Here is a 19,337-nt window from a genome sequence, read left to right as displayed (position 1 = left end):
TAACATGCTAATATTCTGTTGGTAATGATTTAACAAACAATAACACAAAAATATTAGATAGATAATAAACCATAACTATCTTCGGGTGAGGTTTAGCATGGAAAATGTTAGTTTTTCCCATTATGGGAAAGCTTTTTTCTGACCATTGAATCAACTAAAGAACATAATTTTATCATGGACACTCAATACAAGATTTTTTTTCACTATGCTTCTCTCACCCACCACTTGTAGCAATCTTACTTAACCATTCTGAGAACATTCTACCAAGCACCTTCGTATCCATTTCTCTGGTGTTCAAAGACTGAAATTTTTGTTAAAAAAAATTGATTTTTTTCCACTAAATCCAAGAAAGTTCATTTTTGCTTGTCTTGCTCAACTCACAATCACCATTATTTTTTTCTTAATATACATGCAATTCAACTGAGCAAGAGTTTGTAATGGCTTTAAGATTCCTCAACAGCAACAATCGAGAGAACCGTTTTCATCAATCATCATATATACAAAATTTAATTAGGTTTTTTATTTTATTTTATTTTACCATGCTTCCTTGGATCTTTTTGGTTTTCTATGAATTCTAATGGTTTGTTCTAATATTAGAACTTTGTGGTCGTATTGAATAAAATGAAAGAAAAATTAGTTTATGGGTTCTAATATTGATAAATGAAAAATCTTGAAAGCTTGGGATTTTGTAAGAAACTCAATTGAAAATTTTGAAGATGAATGATTCATTGGAAGAACACTAGAAAATTTGCAATTCCAGCTAATTGGTGAAGACAGAGAATTCATACGAAGATTATTGCAAGAAAGGCCAAAAATCAATATAGCTAGAATGGCATTGGTAAAGAAATGGGAATTCAAGATGACTGAGAAAATTAGGATTCCAAGATGATATGAAAGAGAAAATAATATAATGCAAACAGATCATGATAAAATCAATACTCCTCTTTAATATAATGGTAAAAAAAAGCTTTTTCATGATGGAAAAAATTAGCCTTTCCCATGCTAAAGCTCACCCTATCTTCGATCTTCCATTATTTTTTACTTTAAAATGTACAATTAAGTCATCTAACTCGGTAATCTAATGTATTCACCTATCCAATATAAATCCAATACTTGTATATTAGTATTAAATGGATAAATAGTTTTGGTGTGATTTTTCTTATTCCATTTTTACATAGATTTTGATTGACTCGCTGCACTAGGTTTAAACTTATTTAATAATACTCTCTTGCCTCCTCTTTAATTGTCGTCTTTTCATAGTTTAAAGTTTTTGTCTGCTTAGGTGTTTCTATTAAGAATCAAACTCGATTATCTTAGGGGAAGCTCATTAACCACTTGAGCTCAATTACTTGATTAAAATCAATGACTTTTTTATACTGTTTATTATTTTTGTATTACACCCTTAATTATTTTTTATATATTTCATTTATTCATCTATGTCCAACAAATAACTAATGATATTATTGACGAATCAATAATCAATGTTACATTGAACTTTAAAAACGACAATTAAATATTTAATAAATAATAATATTTTTTCCTTGCTAGTGCAACAATTAAAAATGAAAGAAGAGAGTAATTATTAAAATAAAATCTCAGACTCTCTCCGTATCACATCTGCAAAGTTCTTCATCGACGACCCTTGTGATTGGCTAAAACTTGCTTCTCAAATGCTCAGACACCAACTTATCAACTTTTCGATACCACAAATATGTTGATACTTTAATTCAAGATGTCAATGATCTTATCAACCTGAATTGAATCGTATCAATTACTCGCACTCTTCGGGAGAGTAATATAATAGTTGCGTTCGCTTAGCAAAGTTTGAAGTTTTTTCCTCCTCACACCTCATGTTTTACACCTCTCCCCACTAGACTTATCAGACTCACTAGCAAATTGATTCGTAGATTGTAATATATATATTTTTTTTGTTTTATTTTATTTTTTTATTTTTGTGCCTTTTTAGTCTTGTAATAATAAAAAAGAAATCTGACGTGGAATGACAACGAATTTTGATTGGTTTATAAGGTAAATGCATATATATATATTTTTTCACACATCAATAAACCTTTCGTTTTGTTGCAGACAAACAAATCCCCAAGTCCTAACACACAGATTAAGGTATCTTCTCTTCTCCACTAAGACTTCGATTATTAGGCTTTTTATTTTATTTACTTTGAATAGAAAAATTGATTCTGTTGCCTTTGATTTCGATCTAGATTTTTTCGTCTCTTGAAAATTCTTAATCGAATCTCTTAATTAATTATCCAATTTGTTTCAATTCTCAGATCGAAAGAAAATGGACGCCATTGATTCTGTTTTCGATCCACTCAGAGAATTCGCTAAGGACAGCGTAAGGCTCGTCAAGCGATGCCACAAACCCGATCGCAAAGGTAAACAAACTCAAAATCCCTTTCATTTCTCTTTGATTTTCGTCTTATGAATCTCTGTGCTATGGATCTTTAATTTTATTGTACATTTCGTTTTGCAGAATTCTCTAAGGTTGCTGTGCGCACTGCCATCGGTTTCGTTGTGATGGGATTCGTTGGCTTTTTCGTTAAGCTCATTTTCATCCCAATTAACAACATCATCGTTGGATCTGGTTAGGTAAATTATATTCCCTCACACTGAACTTCAATTTTTTATTTGTAAACTTATAACTTCCTTTAATTTGAAGAATATATTTGATGGAATGGTTGGTATGAAGTTTTGATGTAATTGTTGGCAGCATTTAAACAAATTTATTCATGCGGTAGCTTGAATTTGAGAGCTTAGGCCCTGTTTGGATAAACAATTCTTTTTTGCAGTTTATAGCATAAGTTTTATCATAATATACACTTATGTAAATCTATTTCATAACAAAAGATAAAATAAAGTTAAATTGTTTTTGTGTAAGCCATAAGCTGTTTTCATAAGCTATCTTGTAAGGCTTATGAAAATCAGCTGAAAACAGCTTATGAACATGTCTTAAGCTGTTTCCATATAGTTTTATCAACTAGTCTCACAAGTGCTTATGCCAGTTGATAAGCTCACAAGCTGTTTTAATATAAATCAAGGGCTTTTTGAAGTATGTTTGTTGTATTTATGGTTTTCCCTGCATAATGGATTTACTCGTGAGAGATTTTTATGATCAACAATAGAAAAGATAGTCTGCATGTATGCTTACATTGCATGGGTTTTAGCTTTCTCTTTTTTATGATTGGTTGGTGACTTTCTCTTTGTTGGTTTTGGTTTTGGTTTATAATGTTGCTTTTGCTTGTTCTAAATGGCATTGATTTTGATGTTGAAATTTTCTGTAAAATCACGAAAAGTCAATGATTAATTGATTACATCTTTGTAACTGTCAATCGTTGAATAATAACGCCTTATTGTTGCAAAATGTTGCTTTTGCTTGTTCTAAATTTTATCACCTTTGATGAATTTTTTTGTAAAATCACAATAAGTAAAAGATTGAAGTAAATTCCTGTTTTAAATTTACTTCTGCTTTTTCTAAATTTCTAAATGAACATATTTGCGACAATATGGTGCTAATGTTATCATTCATCAATTGACAACTGCTAAAATGTTGTAATCATTTAATCACCATGCATTGTAAACATCAAGATGCATTTACTGCATTGATACATTTACAAGAGATTGTATAATTATTTTCTTAAGTGACCCAACTGTTTACTACCTAATACCTATGCCCTAAGGAGCTTGTGTAATGACCGGCAATTTCTATAATACAATGAGAGAATTTGGTATTAGTCGTAGGCTGCAGCAACTAATGTCAAGGATGTTTTTGGAATTTCAATTTCCTTTGAAAGTTTTTTATATAGTTAGTCTAATTTTTACCATCAATATTATGTTGTTTATCTTTGTTTTGTCTGTTTTAGGTGATGTCTATTTTGTATATTCAAAGTTCTTTTCATTGATATTATATTGAGTTGATATTTTGATTGCTGAGATTGAATGCCAAGAGAAATCATATCATAGGTTACTAAGTGTATAAATGACGATGTAATTAACTTTTGGTTATTTCCGCAGGATAATGGAAACTACAATCGCCTCAGGAAATCAAGTTGTGAAGCGTATGGGGGCAGTAGGGGTTCCCAGTTTAATAGAACATTCAGTGCACTTAATCTTAGTTATGTATTCAGTTTTGTTTTTCCATATTTCTTTTTTTCTAAAACATCACAGTTCAACAACATGTAAAATTTTATTTTTACATGGGTTAGGCTTTTGACCCATTGTTCAAGGAGCAAAGCGTTTAGATATGGAACTATAATTTGGCTTTGATAAGCATATGCATAAAACTCACAAAGAGCATGATTGGTAGCTAGTAAATTGGACTAACTACAAAAAGTACGAAGGTGACGAAGGATGGATAAAAATAGATTAAGCTCATAACAAAGATAGAGAGATATTTAGTTTTGTCTTCAACATTTTTTAAAACAACAAATCTGGAGTAGATTAGACTATTGGAGAATTTAAGAAAATAACATAAGTTCCAATGATCAAAGTATTGGTGATCTTTGGTACTATTATTTTGAACATCTTATCAATCTCTTCTAAAACAACGATCCAAAAGATTGGATTCTTGGTGCTTACTTTCTTTGCTGTCATTGCTCAATCAAAATTGTATCAGCTGATCATATTACCTAAAATACCTTTCTATACTTGGAAAAACACAGTTGAGGTTTTTTCAAGACGGAGAGACATTTAATGAAGCTCGTGTTATCCCATTAAGGAGAATGGATGAGTGCTGCAAAATATAAATTGATAACTCTATCTTTAATGAGAAAAAACTGAAGAAAGATTTAATTTTATGTAACATTTAAATGCAAAGATTGATTGACGCCATTGTTGATTGCATACAAAGCAATAATGGAATTGGAGACTACGAGGTTTTATCTCCAAACAGCGTTTGATGGCGTTAATACATATGATGTGCAAATTTCGCTTTACTACTGGAACTTCCAGTATGGAAGAAATAAATTATACATTTGACAATATTTTTTTTAAAGAATACAATTGACAATATTGATATGGTTAGTTTACACAGCTTCATCTTTCAAAAAATAAAAGGTTACACATCTTTATAGGTTCGAACTCGGAACCTCGCAATTTAGACGGTGTTTGCATCTTCATTTACAAACAACAAAAGAAATTACAATTATTGGAAGTATTTAAAATTCTCACATGGTAAAACATCAAGTAGAAGTCGTGACAAGAAACTGAGTACTTGGCTTTCCTGAAGTTGCAATTATGCCCCCGAAAATATAAAACTACAGCATCCAATAATCCAAAATTGGGTTAAGACAAGAACAAGATACATGCATTATTTATTTATTTTTGAACGGACATGCATTATCTTTATCATACACTATATTGTTGAAACTTAATTTATTATTCCGGCAGTATGAAGTATCATTCTATCGACTGTGAATTCGATTTATATATAGCTACATATTTTTAACACTCTAATTTTTGTTCTTCTGCAGTTTTATAAAATTAAAGCTCTTAAAATTGAATAGACGTGTTTGTGAAATTGCCACGAATTTTCTTCTGTACGTGTTGCATCTGATAAATCAATTCCATACCACCCGTACAAAAATTATCAAAGAAACAAACAAGACTTGTTGTTGGTTTTCACTAGCTACTTGTGTTTTGGGTAGAGAGGATATAATCCTTTTACTCCTTGGTATGTGATGTTAGCTAACGTGTTCATACCTAAATAAATGTCCTATCATTAATACAAATTGTTTTTGCATTTATGCAAGAGTGCAAAGTAGAAAATTATCATCTACATACATAAAAACAAAACGAATATATGGGGACAGAATAATAGGCTAATATTTTTTATTTTTTTTTAGGGAAAGGCTAATATTATTCTTAAAATTAGGGTTTCTTAGTAATTTTATTAGTATTTTATTATTTCAACCTAATTTTATTATTTGTTTGTTTTATTTTCAGTTTGTTATTTTCGATCCATTAGGGTTTTATTATTTCCATATTTAAGTTTAACAGTTATAGTCTAAGAGACAACTTTTATTATTTATTTACAAGTTTGTCACTTGCGAACTTGTTCTTTTTTTAACCTAGGTATAGTGCTTGCTAGCTTACGCTCCGACTGCGTCAAAATTTCGAAGAAGTTTCCTCTTTGGTCACTGATGTTGACGAAAGCTAAAGTCTTGATCTTTTTGTTAATATTAAGTCCTTAGGATGCATATATAAATTCGATATTGCACATTCTAAGCTGTATTTCATATACACAATTGCTCTTAGTTCAGATTTGGCTCATCTAAACCAGGTAGAGAATGAATTTAGAAAAATATTTAAAAGTTATTTCAATTAAGTCACTTATAATGTTTTTTTGTTTTTTTGGATGTTTTATTTTTCTTCGTAATACAAAATCCTGTTAATATAAGAGAAATAAAAAAATGTATTAGATCATGGTTTTGGCGGGCTTAGATAAATTATTTTAATGTTTTTTTTTTTGTCAGGTAGCCTAGTAGCTAGAATTCACCTTATAAGGTGAATAAATGCGGCCTTTGCATATAATAATGCATTGTCCTACCAACCGAGCTATGCTCACGGGACATTTTAATGTTATTATAATACTTTAAAACATACTCCATCCGTTTTTATTATACGACACTTTGCCACTTCCACAAATATTACAAAATATAATTAATTTTGTATGAGAAACAAAAATTATGAGTGATTTTACAAAATGATCATTTATTAATGACATAATTAAAAAAATTGAAAGAAAATAGAGGAATATAAGAAGGAATATTTATACTTTATTCGTGAGTGTAGAAGGGACACAATATCGAAGGGACTATGCTCTTAAGAGGTGCTTGAGATCATTCTTTATTTCGAATGAATATTATACCGAAAAAGAGACTAGTCTTAAGAGTTCTTAATTCTGAAAGGACATAAAAAGGAGATGAAATAAGAAAGATCTGTCAACACTCTTAATTTCGGAATATCTAGTCTTAAGAGTTCTTAATTCTGAAAGGACATAAAAAGGAGATGAAATAAGAAAGATCTGTCAACACAAGCCGAAAAGGGGACATAGAAAAAAAGAATTTGAAGTTTCAGAATAATTTTTGATGTGTGGAATGAACTATGTGAGCTCTCTATTTATAGAGAAAATTGACAACTAATACGCGAGAAATTTTGAAAATAAGTAATTCACGTATTAGATCTAGTAGAAAAATATATCAAATTGAGTACCAAAATATGTCATATTGAGTACAAAAGTATTTTATATTTAGTACCAAAATATATTTCAGATCAAGTACTGAAATATTATAGATTGCATTCCACAAAAATATTTGAGATTGCGTTCCAAAATATTTAAGCAAAACTTGGGGACTAAGAAAGCACTTTCTAGTAATGATTAAATAATTATTTCCAAATAATAAAATATATCAATAATTTTTTTTTGCTAAAATAAATCAATATATAATTTTCCGCTAGTGCTTACTTCGTTTACATAACTATGAACCCCTTCGAGGTACACCCTACTATATAAACATTATAAATATGTGTAATATATCCAATATGAGACTTCCACGTTTTCAATTCACACTCCACTATATACATAATAGAACACGGCAAAACCCCGGTTCATATATTTGATCTATTTAATAAAAGACTTTTTAATTCAATAGTTGAATTTGTAAATTTTGTATTCTATACAAACTATTAAAGCATCAACTATGCTAAGTTTACGTGAGTTTAACTCAATTGATAAAAATAATGCATAATACATTTAAGGTCTGGGGTTCGAATCCCAGACACCACACAAAAAAAGCATCAACTATGCTAAGTTTGTCACTCGGTGTCAACTAATAGTGAGTCAAGTTATTTTTTTTCTTCATATATAACTAGTGTTTAGACGAGTACTTCGTGCTCATCTGTTAGTTTCTTTTATTATGTTATAAAATGTGTAAATTATAAACAACTTTGATTTTGATTAAAATTATATGTATAGATGTATAATGAAAAATATATTTAAAAAAAATCTTGAATTATCTTTATATATTGTTTTAGATCTTAAAAGAAAAAATTGTTTAAGAGAATAACTTAATAGTAAAAAATTCAACAAAAAAAAAAAAACAGTTTAATGGTTGTAGGTTGACGATATTGCCATGTAAATTAAAAACATTATTAATTGACGTGATAATTCTAAATGTTTTGTTTGGTTGTATGTGCAAAGTTATTTTGAATCATAAATCCATCACCATTAAACTCAAAAAAATATTGCATTTTTTTTTTTTTTTGAACAATCAAAAATGAAATTATATTAATCACCAAAAGCAACTCTTCTAGCACAAGGTGTGCCAAAAGAACTACTCTATAAATAAAGAGTCATACAAACAACCAAACAAACCATTAAGTGATGCCCAAACATTGTAAGAGACTTGAGCACCACATCTCAGAACCAAACCTAAAAACAACCTTATTGGCTTTCAACCAGCCTAAAGACATATATTGCATTTCCTTTACGTATTGGTATAATATAAGTGAATCAAATTATTAATGTGATAGTATATAAAAGAAAAAGAAATCTCCTGTCAAGATTTGATTCCGAAATTGTTTTGTACACAAAAAACGTGTTAATGGAATATATAAATTTTGTCAATATGTAAGAATGAAAAATTATTTGATTTAGAAATAATTTATGTCACACGGTTCTTTCCCTATAAATAAATAATAAATCTCTTTCATGTTTCACAATGCAATCTAATATTTCACCATGGATATGGTTAACCAAAGAAAGAAGAACATGGGACGCAAGAAGATTGAGATCAAGAAGGTTGAGAAAGAATCACAGAAACAAGTGACTTTCTCAAAAAGAAGACAAGGTTTATTCAGAAAAGCAAGCGAACTTTGTGTCTTATGTGATGTTCATGCAGCCATCATTGTGTTTTCTCCTGGTGACAAACTATTTTGTTTTGGCCAACCCGACACATACTCTGTCCTCAACAGCTACATCAAAGGAACCACTGAGTTTGAGGATTCAAAGGTAGCAGAAAATTTTCTGACCTACCAAGATTACAATAGACAATATGTGGAGGCACAAAAGATGTTGGAGATGGAAAAGAAGAAACTAGAAGATGTTCAAAATTTGGCTAAGATTTTCAACAAGGGTGGTGATTGGTGGAATGATTCAATTGATGATATGAGGTGGAATGATTCAATTGATGATATGAGTAGTGATCAACTTGAACAATTTATGATATCCATTTATGAGTTAAGGAGGAAGCTTGTTGAAAGGGCTGATGAACTTGTCATGAAGCAAAGTGCCATGCCGTAGAATAGAATTATTAGCTATCGACGAAGAAATTTTTCTTTCAGTAATTTCGTATTCACTTTTTAGTTAGGGTTCTTTCATTCTGCACTTTTTTTACTGCAGTTGAGATTTTGTTATTTTTTTTTCAGTAATTTCGTTTTCATTCTTTGTTAGGGTTCTTTTGTTTTAATCTGCACTTTTTATACTGCAGTTGAGATTTTGTTTAATGGTAATTTAATTTGGATCTTTTTCTCACACCATATGCTTATTTGAATTTTTTTTTTTAATAGTGACATCATGATCTTTTCCTATAAAATTATTTCTGAGGATTAAGATATGTATATTTGGAATTGATTCTACACGACGTCTCCAAATGACATATGGTATTCATCGATTTTGTTTACTTATGCGATACTGGTATTTATTTGATTGTAGTCGGTGGAGTAACAGTTGGTTACAAGTGCAACTCAGGTTCTAATTTTACCTCTAATTCCCCAATATGTTAGTTAGAACAGTTGGTGTTTATTAGTTTCTTAATTAGATTAGAACAATAGAACCTCTATGATAACCGTTATTTTTCATGCATAGGAATCATTTATATTTGTTTAACATATGGTTATTGAATTTCATAGTCTGCATTTGGGTGGGAAAGGTTGAACTAATTTTGTGCAGAAGCTTGATTCTGTACTTATCAGAAGGGACAAACATATTGAACTTTCCTGTTGTAGTTTTAAAGTGTTTGCTGCTAATAATTACACCAGATGATCATCTTGTTGAGAGCCTTATGCCTTAGTCATTGAAAATAGAATTCATATTTGATGCAAACTTGATCTCCTATTTTGCTTTTGAGATTGACTTTAATTCATGGATAAAGAAAGGAGAAACCTCTTATAATACTTCTGATCCTTATCTCTAATAATGCATGAACTTTATTCTTAGATATGTTGTTTTAACTCTACTTATAATGGAAGCTTGGTGTTCAGCCAGCCTTTTGCATGTTTTCGCTGATGCTTATTTCTAATCCTTCACTAACTTTGCAAATGCTTGTGATTTGGTTTGTTAACTCAACTCATAATGTTATGATTTTACCTATCAAGCATTCTTAAAGATTTCCTAACATATAAAATGGATAACAATCTAGCATATAGTTGTTTTGCAGATTAAATTATGACAATTTTTAATTTGCTGCTTATTGCATGATTATGGCTACTGAATTTAATGTTTGAAAATTGTGGTCCTGACTGCATGAATGTGAGATCCTATGACTGTAGGAAAGTCGGATTTGTCTAGTGTTTGTGTCAGAGACCGTGTTTCATAGAAGAGTATTCATTTCTTAATTATAAGTTTGGAATATTGCAGGGGCATTCTTTTGCTTCTAATCAGATGTTTTTATTTATACATATTGACATGCAAATCAAACTAGTAGCAGATCATTCTGCAGTGATTCACTGGACATGATATTGGCATCTATACGTAGACACAATGATAGTTTAAAATTATTGAAAGTGATTGAATGTAACCACATGTGTCAGTGTCGTGTTGGCATAAACACGAAATAAGAAAATAAAATGATTTCTTTCAAGAGAACAGATATTATTGGCATGATAATTATTGGGTAGGTTTATTTACCAAGTCCTAGCAGCTGGTTTTGGTTACTCAAAAATAGACCAGCAATTCTTAGGAGATTGAGAAATTTCTGAGAATGTGGCAACCCACCCCGTTCCTATGACCAGAATCAATACTGGAGCAGCAAATTTACAGAAGCAGATTTCCAAATAACTATCATTTTCAACAGAAGATAAAGTCAATCTTCTGGTAAACTTTATTATGTTTGATTGAAATAAAATCGTCTGGTAGAATAGTAGCATATACTATGCATCAATTTCAAATTTAGACAGATGCTCATTGCCGGTATGGGGCGCAGATTTTATTGGTTGCTGCGACAATTTATCATCCATAATGAGCAACAGGATTTAAGTTGTCAGGTTTTCATACAGAAGACAATGAAAATGGTGCATGGCCTGCTCTACTTTCGGAGCATATCTTCCCACAGAATACGCTGGGGATTGGAGGCCCTTTTGGACACCTTCAGACAGCACAATATCTTCTATCTGCTCATGAATAACCAAATGCATTACAAAAGGTATGTTGCAACTTAAGGAAAATTTCTAATAAAGTTTGCTAAACTAATGTTTGTACCTGCACTTTCTCACTATCTTGTAAACTTTTCTCGATGAAATCTCTGTCACCCTGCTCAGTCAAAGAGAAGGCAGCAGGCATTGAGGTTTTTGAATGGACTTAAATGAATAATTGTTCTCATAAGTATTTATTTTCAAAACTCGTGAAGTGAACTCATAAACTAACAAAAAAAAAGGGGTTCAATCGTATGAGGAACTATCGAGTCACTAATTTAAGTTTGATTTCAGAAAATTCAATATACTAATTAAGGCATTGCTCGGGCATTGCTCTACTTAATGCAAACTTGAGGTTTCACTATCTTCTATCGAAGTAAAAAATTGAGTGGTTTTTTCGTATTTTCATGGAGTCATTCAAAACACGAAAGCAAAGCACTGAACTTTGCATTTATGAAAATTTCATACCCTAGTCATCAACAACCAACGCAGCCTCTAAAGTTTCTTCCAAAAATAATCCCTCCACATGTAGCTGGTACAAAAATACCAGCACAAGGTTGATTGTAATAGTTTGTCAAATGTCAATGATTTAATTTAATACATATGTCGGCAAACTAAATTTTCAGCCAATAGTCAAAACAAGAAGATTTACAAGAAAACCAAACAGATGTTAATATCCTAAGGATAATGCCAATACCGAAATGGTGTACCCTATTCTTAAGTACATTTTAGTTTTAATCTTCAATACAGTCTGAATCATTGGTATCAATATTAGACATGTGTTTAAATAACTAGATATTACCTGTAGTGAGGGTTCAAGATAGTAGTCAAAAACTACTTGACATTTGCTGGGTCCTAGTGGGAGTACAAGATTGGTGTCCATCCAAGGTCCATACCTATCAGACCAGCAAGCACCCGAATTTATAAAAGCATGTTGATTTGCAAAGCAACTAGGGGAAGATACAGAATTATTAGAAAGAACATGACTGAAAAAATGAACAATCAAGTTTCGAGATAAAAAAGAAAGAACCTATTGATCATGAAGTTTGGGTAAATGAAAGCATATATGGCTTTTCTTCCAAGTCGATCATTATTCTCTTTGCTTTTCTCTGAACCGCCTTCACAACTTTGGATGCTAACCCTTTCAAACAACTGTTTCAATCATAACAATCCCTTAGTACATAAACACTCCCCGGTAACAAATCAAACGGCATTTCAAAATCCAGTTCCAGAAGATTTCTTTGTTGTAAACTTATTGTAGCAAATAAAATGAAATGGGAAGAGAGACAGAAACTTTTTTCTCCTGATTGGAGCAGGAAAGGATGGAAGTATACATATTACAAGATTCAAATTGTCATGATATACACTATACAGTAAAGTAGAAGGTGAGCTGAAGAGATTATATAAAAGAGAAGCAGTAAAAAAAGCATACTTTGGTAGAATAGGAGTCAAGATTAAGACCAGATGCTAGGTCTTTATGCGCATATGGCACATGATAGCCACCATCTAAGTAGTTATCACAGAATACCTACAAAAAGAAGACCCAAAACCACCAAAACCTAAGCACTTCCATGAATCATATAAAGAAAAATAATCATAATAATTACATAAATAACAATGTGTATGATAATTAAAACATGTTGTTTTAATTTTCTTACAGAAGATGGCCACTAGTGAGGGAAAAAGCAGGCTCAACAACAAAAGGGAGGGTAAAGTTTCATAAACCTGGTAAATTTTTCATTCACATAATCATATAGAAAACGAAAGTGTGCCGGAGTGGCAAAGTAATAAATAAACTCTCTAGGAAAAAGATTAAATTTAAGATAAGATAAGAGGTCATGCCTTCCAATTGCACTCAATGGTGTATTCACGTCTACATACATAACTTAACGAAGAATCAACTCCATTGGTGCTAAGTAATTCTGTACAGCTACCAAGCCATTCCTCTGCTACATTATGATTATCAACTTCTTCCTTCTCCTTTCCAAAATTGAGAAGGACAAAAGGCCCCCAGGTCGCTACTTTGATTGGTATAAGACCAAAATCCTACCCTTCATGGTAAGAGAAATCAGCCAACCTTTTTCCTTATGTGAGTTGTATATTGTATAAGTAACTTACTATAGAACAGAACTGCATACATTTACGTTGAAATCTCGCATTCCTGATATCCTAGTTGCCTTAAGAAGATTTCCATTTAATCCATATGTCCAACCCTGCAGAAATAATCGTCTTTTTGCATTGAAGTTTCCAAAACAAGAAGCAAGTGAAAATAGCTGGAAACCAAAAATAATAAAAGAACAGATCATGGTAACAGCCATTATCCATGAAGGAAAGCTTGACAATTGTCTCTTCAACCTCACAAGGATCATAACAAAGAAAAGGAGTGTATCCACAGAAAAAGAGAATCAAAATAATGCATGTATACATATTTAAGGATGTAATTAAACTCACGTGGTATGGGCAGACAAAGCAGGACTTTTGTCCACTTCCAGAAGCAAGAATGGAGGCATGATGCCGACAAACATTGTAGAAGGCCCTGACGTTCCCACTGTCATCACGACATACCACAAATTCCACATCTCCTAGTCTGCAATATTTAATCCTCCATGTGGTTCTCAGAAATTTGGAAGAAAAGAAAGTAAATAGTGTACACAGCTTAATATGTCACTCCTACATATCCTTCTCCCCTTCCAAGAACCAAATGGAGCTGCAATTAGACAACAATGTTAAACAACATATGTAAATACAACAAGAACAAGAACCAATGTATTTGTATTGAAGACAAATATGTGGATCATATATTATATTAAATAAACAAAAAATCCACCTTCCAGTGAAAAATTCACCAGGATTCTTTATCTGCTCCATCGATCCTGATAAACGAAATTGAGAACTTTTGACCGTCAAGAAAATTCTCATAAGACAAATTTAGTTTAGTTAATCAGATCTATCATAGCGATGACATCAGAATTTAGTATGAATAAAAGCAGAATAGTACTTAGCAATGGACTTGACACAAACCACTGGATACAGATTAAGTATAATGAATCAAAAGTTAAGTAATGAATTACCATATGCACCCATGTCATATACATTCATAGCCTGTTTCAATTGGTTTATATGACCTTATCTACTTGCATAACCGCTTGTGAGACTGTTAGGGAGAGCTTATGACATGTCCATATGTTATTTTAGCTTATTTCCATAAGCTCTTCAAGATAGCTTACGAAAACAACATATAACTTATATGAAAGTAATTTGACTTTATTTTATCTTTTGTTACAGAAATAGCTTACGCATAACTTATATGATAAGAACTCACATTATCATTATAAGAGCTTGATTAAGTAGTTTATCCAATCCAGGCCTTAAATTCATATATCAGTATCAGCTATCATCTTTCTTTCCTCCATAGGTATCCCCACAGACAAGAAACATATGGACATAAGTTTGTTGTTTCACTTGTGAGACTGTTTGAGAGAGATTATAACATGCCTATATCTGTTATTTTTAGCTTAGTTCCATATGTTCTTCATGATAGCTTATGAAAACAACTTATATGAAAGTAATTTGACTTTTTTGTTTTGTTATAGATATAGCTTATGATAAGGTTTTATGCTATAAACACTTAATTAAGCTGTTTATCCAATCCAGGCCTCATATTCATATTATAAACTATCGTCTTTATTGATAAAATGAATAATTTAATCTTCTAAACCAATGAAAGTAATTAATGAATAGAAACTTTAAGAAGAATAAAACTGACCAACAGCTTGCCAGCCTCTATAGAAGACACGATCGAGCTCAAGGTGGAAGAAAGAGGGATCAATATACCATGATGATGGAGGTGTAACAGCTTTCTCTATAGGAATATTTGGATTGAACTGTTGTGCAAGTTTCTGAGATACAACCATGTCTGAACTGCTAAGAGAACAACAAATGGGTTTTGATGAATGTTTGTTTGGAAAATTAAGGTTCTGAGGCTGTCTCTTTTGGAGGTTTGGGATATTGAAAGGTGTTACTTGCATGTTCATCGCCATTTGCACACGAATTCTTGTTGGTCGTGTCTTTCTATGAACTCTGCGGTTTGGTTCCAAATTTTGGTTATCCAATTTTTAACTTTTCTTTTGCATTGTATTTATCTTAGAGAAGAGAAATTACTATGCACATCACAATTTTAATATCAATATCAATTACTTAAATTTGCAGCTTGTATTTAAGTGAAATCAATCAAATCTTGTCGTAACTATAAATATTAAAATTACCAAACTACAATGGACCACTTATAAAATTGATCCATCAAAGAACTAAATATATTTTAGTGTGAAAATAATACGACTATTCATAAGAAAACAGATTATATATGACTTGACAAAGGGTAAATAATATGCGTGTCTATGGTTAAAAGTTTGATTTTTCACGGCCTTGTTTTAGCATTCATCCAAGATGCTCTTCCACTTTCAAATTTCAATACACACTATCGAGTCAACCCATGAAACAACGCAGTCAAACTATATACAATTTAAGTTCAACTTATTTATTTAACGAACTTAATTTTCAGCTCAATTCAACTCATTTGGTTCATGAATTAAATTCAACGAGTTAATTATCGAATCAAATTTCGAATTATTATTAAGTTGGTTCAGTTCATTGTCATCTCTAATCTTCACCCAACACCAACAATCTTTACCTTGATTAAAAATGATACATTCGCTTCCATTGTGGTCACAAACAATTGCAGATAAAAAAAAAAACTATCATATTCCAACATAAAAAATATAATCACTCAAAAAATTAACATTGTCTTAATTGACAATCATAGTTGAAAAGAACTATCATACTCCACCATAATGAGTACACTTCCCTCGAAACTAAAACCCCTCCAAGAATTTCCACATGTCAAAAATTCCAAAAGGCAAAATTGATGCTTCCATCAATTTTCTCTAAGCCTAAACTTCACGGTAGAACTTATGATTGCAACACTTTTATAATACCACACTTCTTTATGATGCGGAAGATCAGACCGCAATCACAAACCATATTAAGTATTCCTACCCCAAACCAAAAGTTTTGATACCAATTGTTGGAAAAAAAACTAGCATAGAGAAAATAAAAGAACAAAATCACAACACATAAACATAACATTGAAAAAAACCACGACGATTGTTATCTATTGACTACCCGAGAATAATACGATTGCAAATTTTTTACAACATATTGACTACTCTCAAACCCCCCCACCAGCCCCAATACAGCCATTCCATCAAATGCAAGTACCTAGCTACATCTCACAACAATCTAAGACAAGGGTATTAGATAAAAGAATAAAAAGGTAATATACAAACTTAAAGTGTTTTTTATTGGTGCATCTTATAACAAAGAAATAAAGTTTATATATAGACATCACTCTACTTGTCTCGCACTTCAAGAAACAATATTATGGTCTACAAAACTTGCAAGCAAGAAAGTAAAGAAGTGAAGGAACCACTTTACTGATAAAATTGATTGTCTTGCACTATCTATCTTCTATTCTTTTACTCCCTCGTTTTAAAATGAGTGACGTTTTAGGCTTTGACACATAGATTAAAAAATGGAATGAAATAATCATTGGATATAACACTTTTACTAAACTGCCCTTACTTTATAAGGAAAAGACAAAATTAAAGTTGCATTGAAAATTGTGTGAGAGAAAAGTTGGGGAGGGTAAAGTTGGAAGAAAAAAAATTAAAGTTGTATTGGAAATGTAAAGTGACATTCATTTTAAAACAATTTTTTTTAACTAAAGTGACACTCATTTTGAAACGGAGGAAGGATAATTTTAAACAATATTAAATTTCTTCAAAGTGAAATATTCAGTTGTGATTTGAAAAACGTATATATATATCTAAGTGGGGGACCTTACTTAGGAGTGTAGAAAATTCTAAATTGTAACATCAAATTTTGAGTTAAATTTTATGAGTGCAGAAAATTCTAAATTTTAAAATCAAATTTCGAGTTAAATTTATTAGACAATAGATCAATTTATTTATTAACAAGAGTGTTTATATATCCTAGTTTTTTTTTTAACAACAAATTTTTTTTTTGACAATTTTTTTTTTATTTAATATTTTTTCTTTGTTATTGTCATTTGAGTTATGTTACACCTTTCACATATTTATATTCAAATGTAACCAAAAAAAAAACATATTTATATTCAAATGCTTTAAGTTATTATTGAATTGGATCTTCTCAATTGTAAATATATTTTTTTAAAGCGGTATGTGAATGATCTCACCATTAAAAATTTATTAGATTCTACATCTTATAAAAATTATAAATAGAGCCAATGCATTTTGAGTTTTTAACAATAAGATCATCTACATAACCCTTTTAAATTTTTTTCACAATCTGAAAATAACTTAAAACATTTCAATAAAAATATCAATATATTGGGAAACATAGAGAATTAGAGACCCTTTTTAAAAAAAAGGAGAGAATTCGAGATGATCATGACAAGACTATTACCTAGAAGAAAAAATGAGGACAAGACCCTCCTAATTAGTTAAGGTTGTCCTTTTCATCTATATTACGGCCGGGAATAATTAATTACAAATATCTATTATTTTCTTAGAAGACTTCGAAGATCGAAATATTATTTAATTATCAAAATCCCTTTTTTTTTTTTTTTTTTTTTAAAGTTTACATAATTTTTTTTATAAAAACGAATAAATTGGGTACACTTTCAACATTGTTAAAAATACAAAATTGAATTTGGGAACAAGCTTGAGAGCATTAAAATTAATAACATACAACGACAAAATACTCATAAATAATATAATAAAACAAAGTATCTCATGAGTTTAGCTCAGTTGATAGGGATATTTTTTTTGAATCGGCCAAATATTGCATATTATATGCAGGAGCCGGGGTTCGAACCCCGGACACTTCACTTCTCCACAATTAAATTGTGTGAGCTCTAGCCACTAGGCTACTTGACAAAAAAAATATATATAATAAAACAAAGTAACAAGAATACTTGTGTGTCTGGATATGTAACGTTAACCTTCAAATCATCGATTGAATTTATAATTAATTGAAACTAGATCTTTTAATAAGAATTAGTTGAATATCGCAACTAGATTAGAAATCGAACATCACATTTCTATTGGTGGCTGAAAGCTAATAATGCCACTTTTGTGTTTGGTAGTTGGAGATGGTGGTCGGACCCGTTGCATTGCTTGGGTATTGGCTGACCTTTGTTTTGTTTTATTTTGTTTGACAGATTTTAATGTTGGACAAGTCTTCTTAGTACACCTTGTGCTGAGAAGGCACTTTTGGTTTTGTTAATATACCCATATTATGCAAAGAGAGGATTTTGAAATTAAGGCGTTGTCCTCCTTTAAAAAAATAAAAATTAAGGCACTACCGAGACACAACTTGACCTTTTTTTTTTTTTTTTGGGTGAAATGCAACTTAACATTAATCCTTATTATGAAAGTAACTTAAAAAATTAATTCCTTAGATAAACACATGATCTTAAAAGTATACTATATAATTTCAAGAAGAGTCGTTAAACTTTGTTTGGAGTGGGACGATCACTTTTGATAAGACCGCAAAAATATATGTGTACCGCGTGTAAACAGTGAATTTTAAATTGCTATTCGTTTTATTTTTTTGTCAAGTTGAATAACTCAGCAAATGATATTATTATATACGTAGAGAATAAAAGAATATATCAAGTTGGATTTGATTCATATTATCACGAAATATCCAAACATCTTGACCCTATAGCAGCATAAGCTGCCCGTGATTTAAAGGTAGCCGGGAATGATGATTATAGCAAGAGGATTTTTTAAGTCAACCTAATCAAGATAACTATATCTTTGTATAACTTTTGTTTGGACAGAACATATCTTGTGTTATATATATGTTTC

General features: G+C 30.8%; 3 protein-coding genes across 3 annotated transcripts; 2 read left to right on the top strand and 1 right to left on the bottom strand.

The window, feature by feature from the left end:
* The first annotated feature begins 1,962 nt into the window (after positions 1–1,962).
* Positions 1,963–4,284, top strand: LOC11446014 (protein transport protein Sec61 subunit gamma). Its single transcript, XM_003609982.3, has 4 exons — positions 1,963–2,121; positions 2,289–2,393; positions 2,492–2,607; positions 4,030–4,284. Exons 2-3 carry the CDS (start codon positions 2,300–2,302, stop codon positions 2,605–2,607), a joined length of 210 nt encoding a protein of 69 aa, XP_003610030.1. The 5' UTR covers positions 1,963–2,121; positions 2,289–2,299; the 3' UTR covers positions 4,030–4,284.
* A 4,441-nt stretch (positions 4,285–8,725) lies between these two features.
* Positions 8,726–9,547, top strand: LOC11424700 (agamous-like MADS-box protein AGL62). The gene has a single exon (XM_003609981.4). It carries the CDS (start codon positions 8,756–8,758, stop codon positions 9,314–9,316), a length of 561 nt encoding a protein of 186 aa, XP_003610029.2. The 5' UTR covers positions 8,726–8,755; the 3' UTR covers positions 9,317–9,547.
* A 1,301-nt stretch (positions 9,548–10,848) lies between these two features.
* Positions 10,849–15,590, bottom strand: LOC11421939 (choline monooxygenase, chloroplastic). The gene is made up of 10 exons (XM_003609980.4): positions 15,191–15,590; positions 14,252–14,297; positions 13,876–14,011; positions 13,563–13,637; positions 13,267–13,470; positions 12,857–12,952; positions 12,455–12,576; positions 12,227–12,320; positions 11,492–11,542; positions 10,849–11,403 (listed from the first exon to the last, which is right to left on the bottom strand). The coding sequence occupies exons 1-10, from the start codon at positions 15,462–15,464 to the stop codon at positions 11,266–11,268; spliced, it is 1,236 nt and encodes a 411-aa protein (XP_003610028.2). The 5' UTR covers positions 15,465–15,590; the 3' UTR covers positions 10,849–11,265.
* Between the last annotated feature and the right edge of the window lie 3,747 nt (positions 15,591–19,337).

Source organism: Medicago truncatula, chromosome 4, assembly GCF_003473485.1.
Source record: "Medicago truncatula cultivar Jemalong A17 chromosome 4, MtrunA17r5.0-ANR, whole genome shotgun sequence".
Taxonomy (NCBI): Eukaryota; Viridiplantae; Streptophyta; class Magnoliopsida; order Fabales; family Fabaceae; genus Medicago; species Medicago truncatula.
Note: the sequence above shows the minus strand (reverse complement) of the source record. Positions and strands in the feature narration are given on the sequence as shown.

Coding starts and splice junctions, on each gene's coding strand:
- LOC11446014 (XM_003609982.3), top strand. CDS start 2,300: ATGGACGCCATTGATTCTGTTTTCGATCCACTCAGAGAATTCGCTAAG. Junction 2,394..2,491: donor CCACAAACCCGATCGCAAAG/GTAAACAAACTC, acceptor TTCGTTTTGCAG/AATTCTCTAAGGTTGCTGTG.
- LOC11424700 (XM_003609981.4), top strand. CDS start 8,756: ATGGATATGGTTAACCAAAGAAAGAAGAACATGGGACGCAAGAAGATT.
- LOC11421939 (XM_003609980.4), bottom strand. CDS start 15,464: ATGGCGATGAACATGCAAGTAACACCTTTCAATATCCCAAACCTCCAA. Junction 14,298..15,190: donor TAGAGGCTGGCAAGCTGTTG/GTCAGTTTTATT, acceptor TTCGTTTATCAG/GATCGATGGAGCAGATAAAG. Junction 12,577..12,856: donor TTGACTCCTATTCTACCAAA/GTATGCTTTTTT, acceptor TGATTGAAACAG/TTGTTTGAAAGGGTTAGCAT.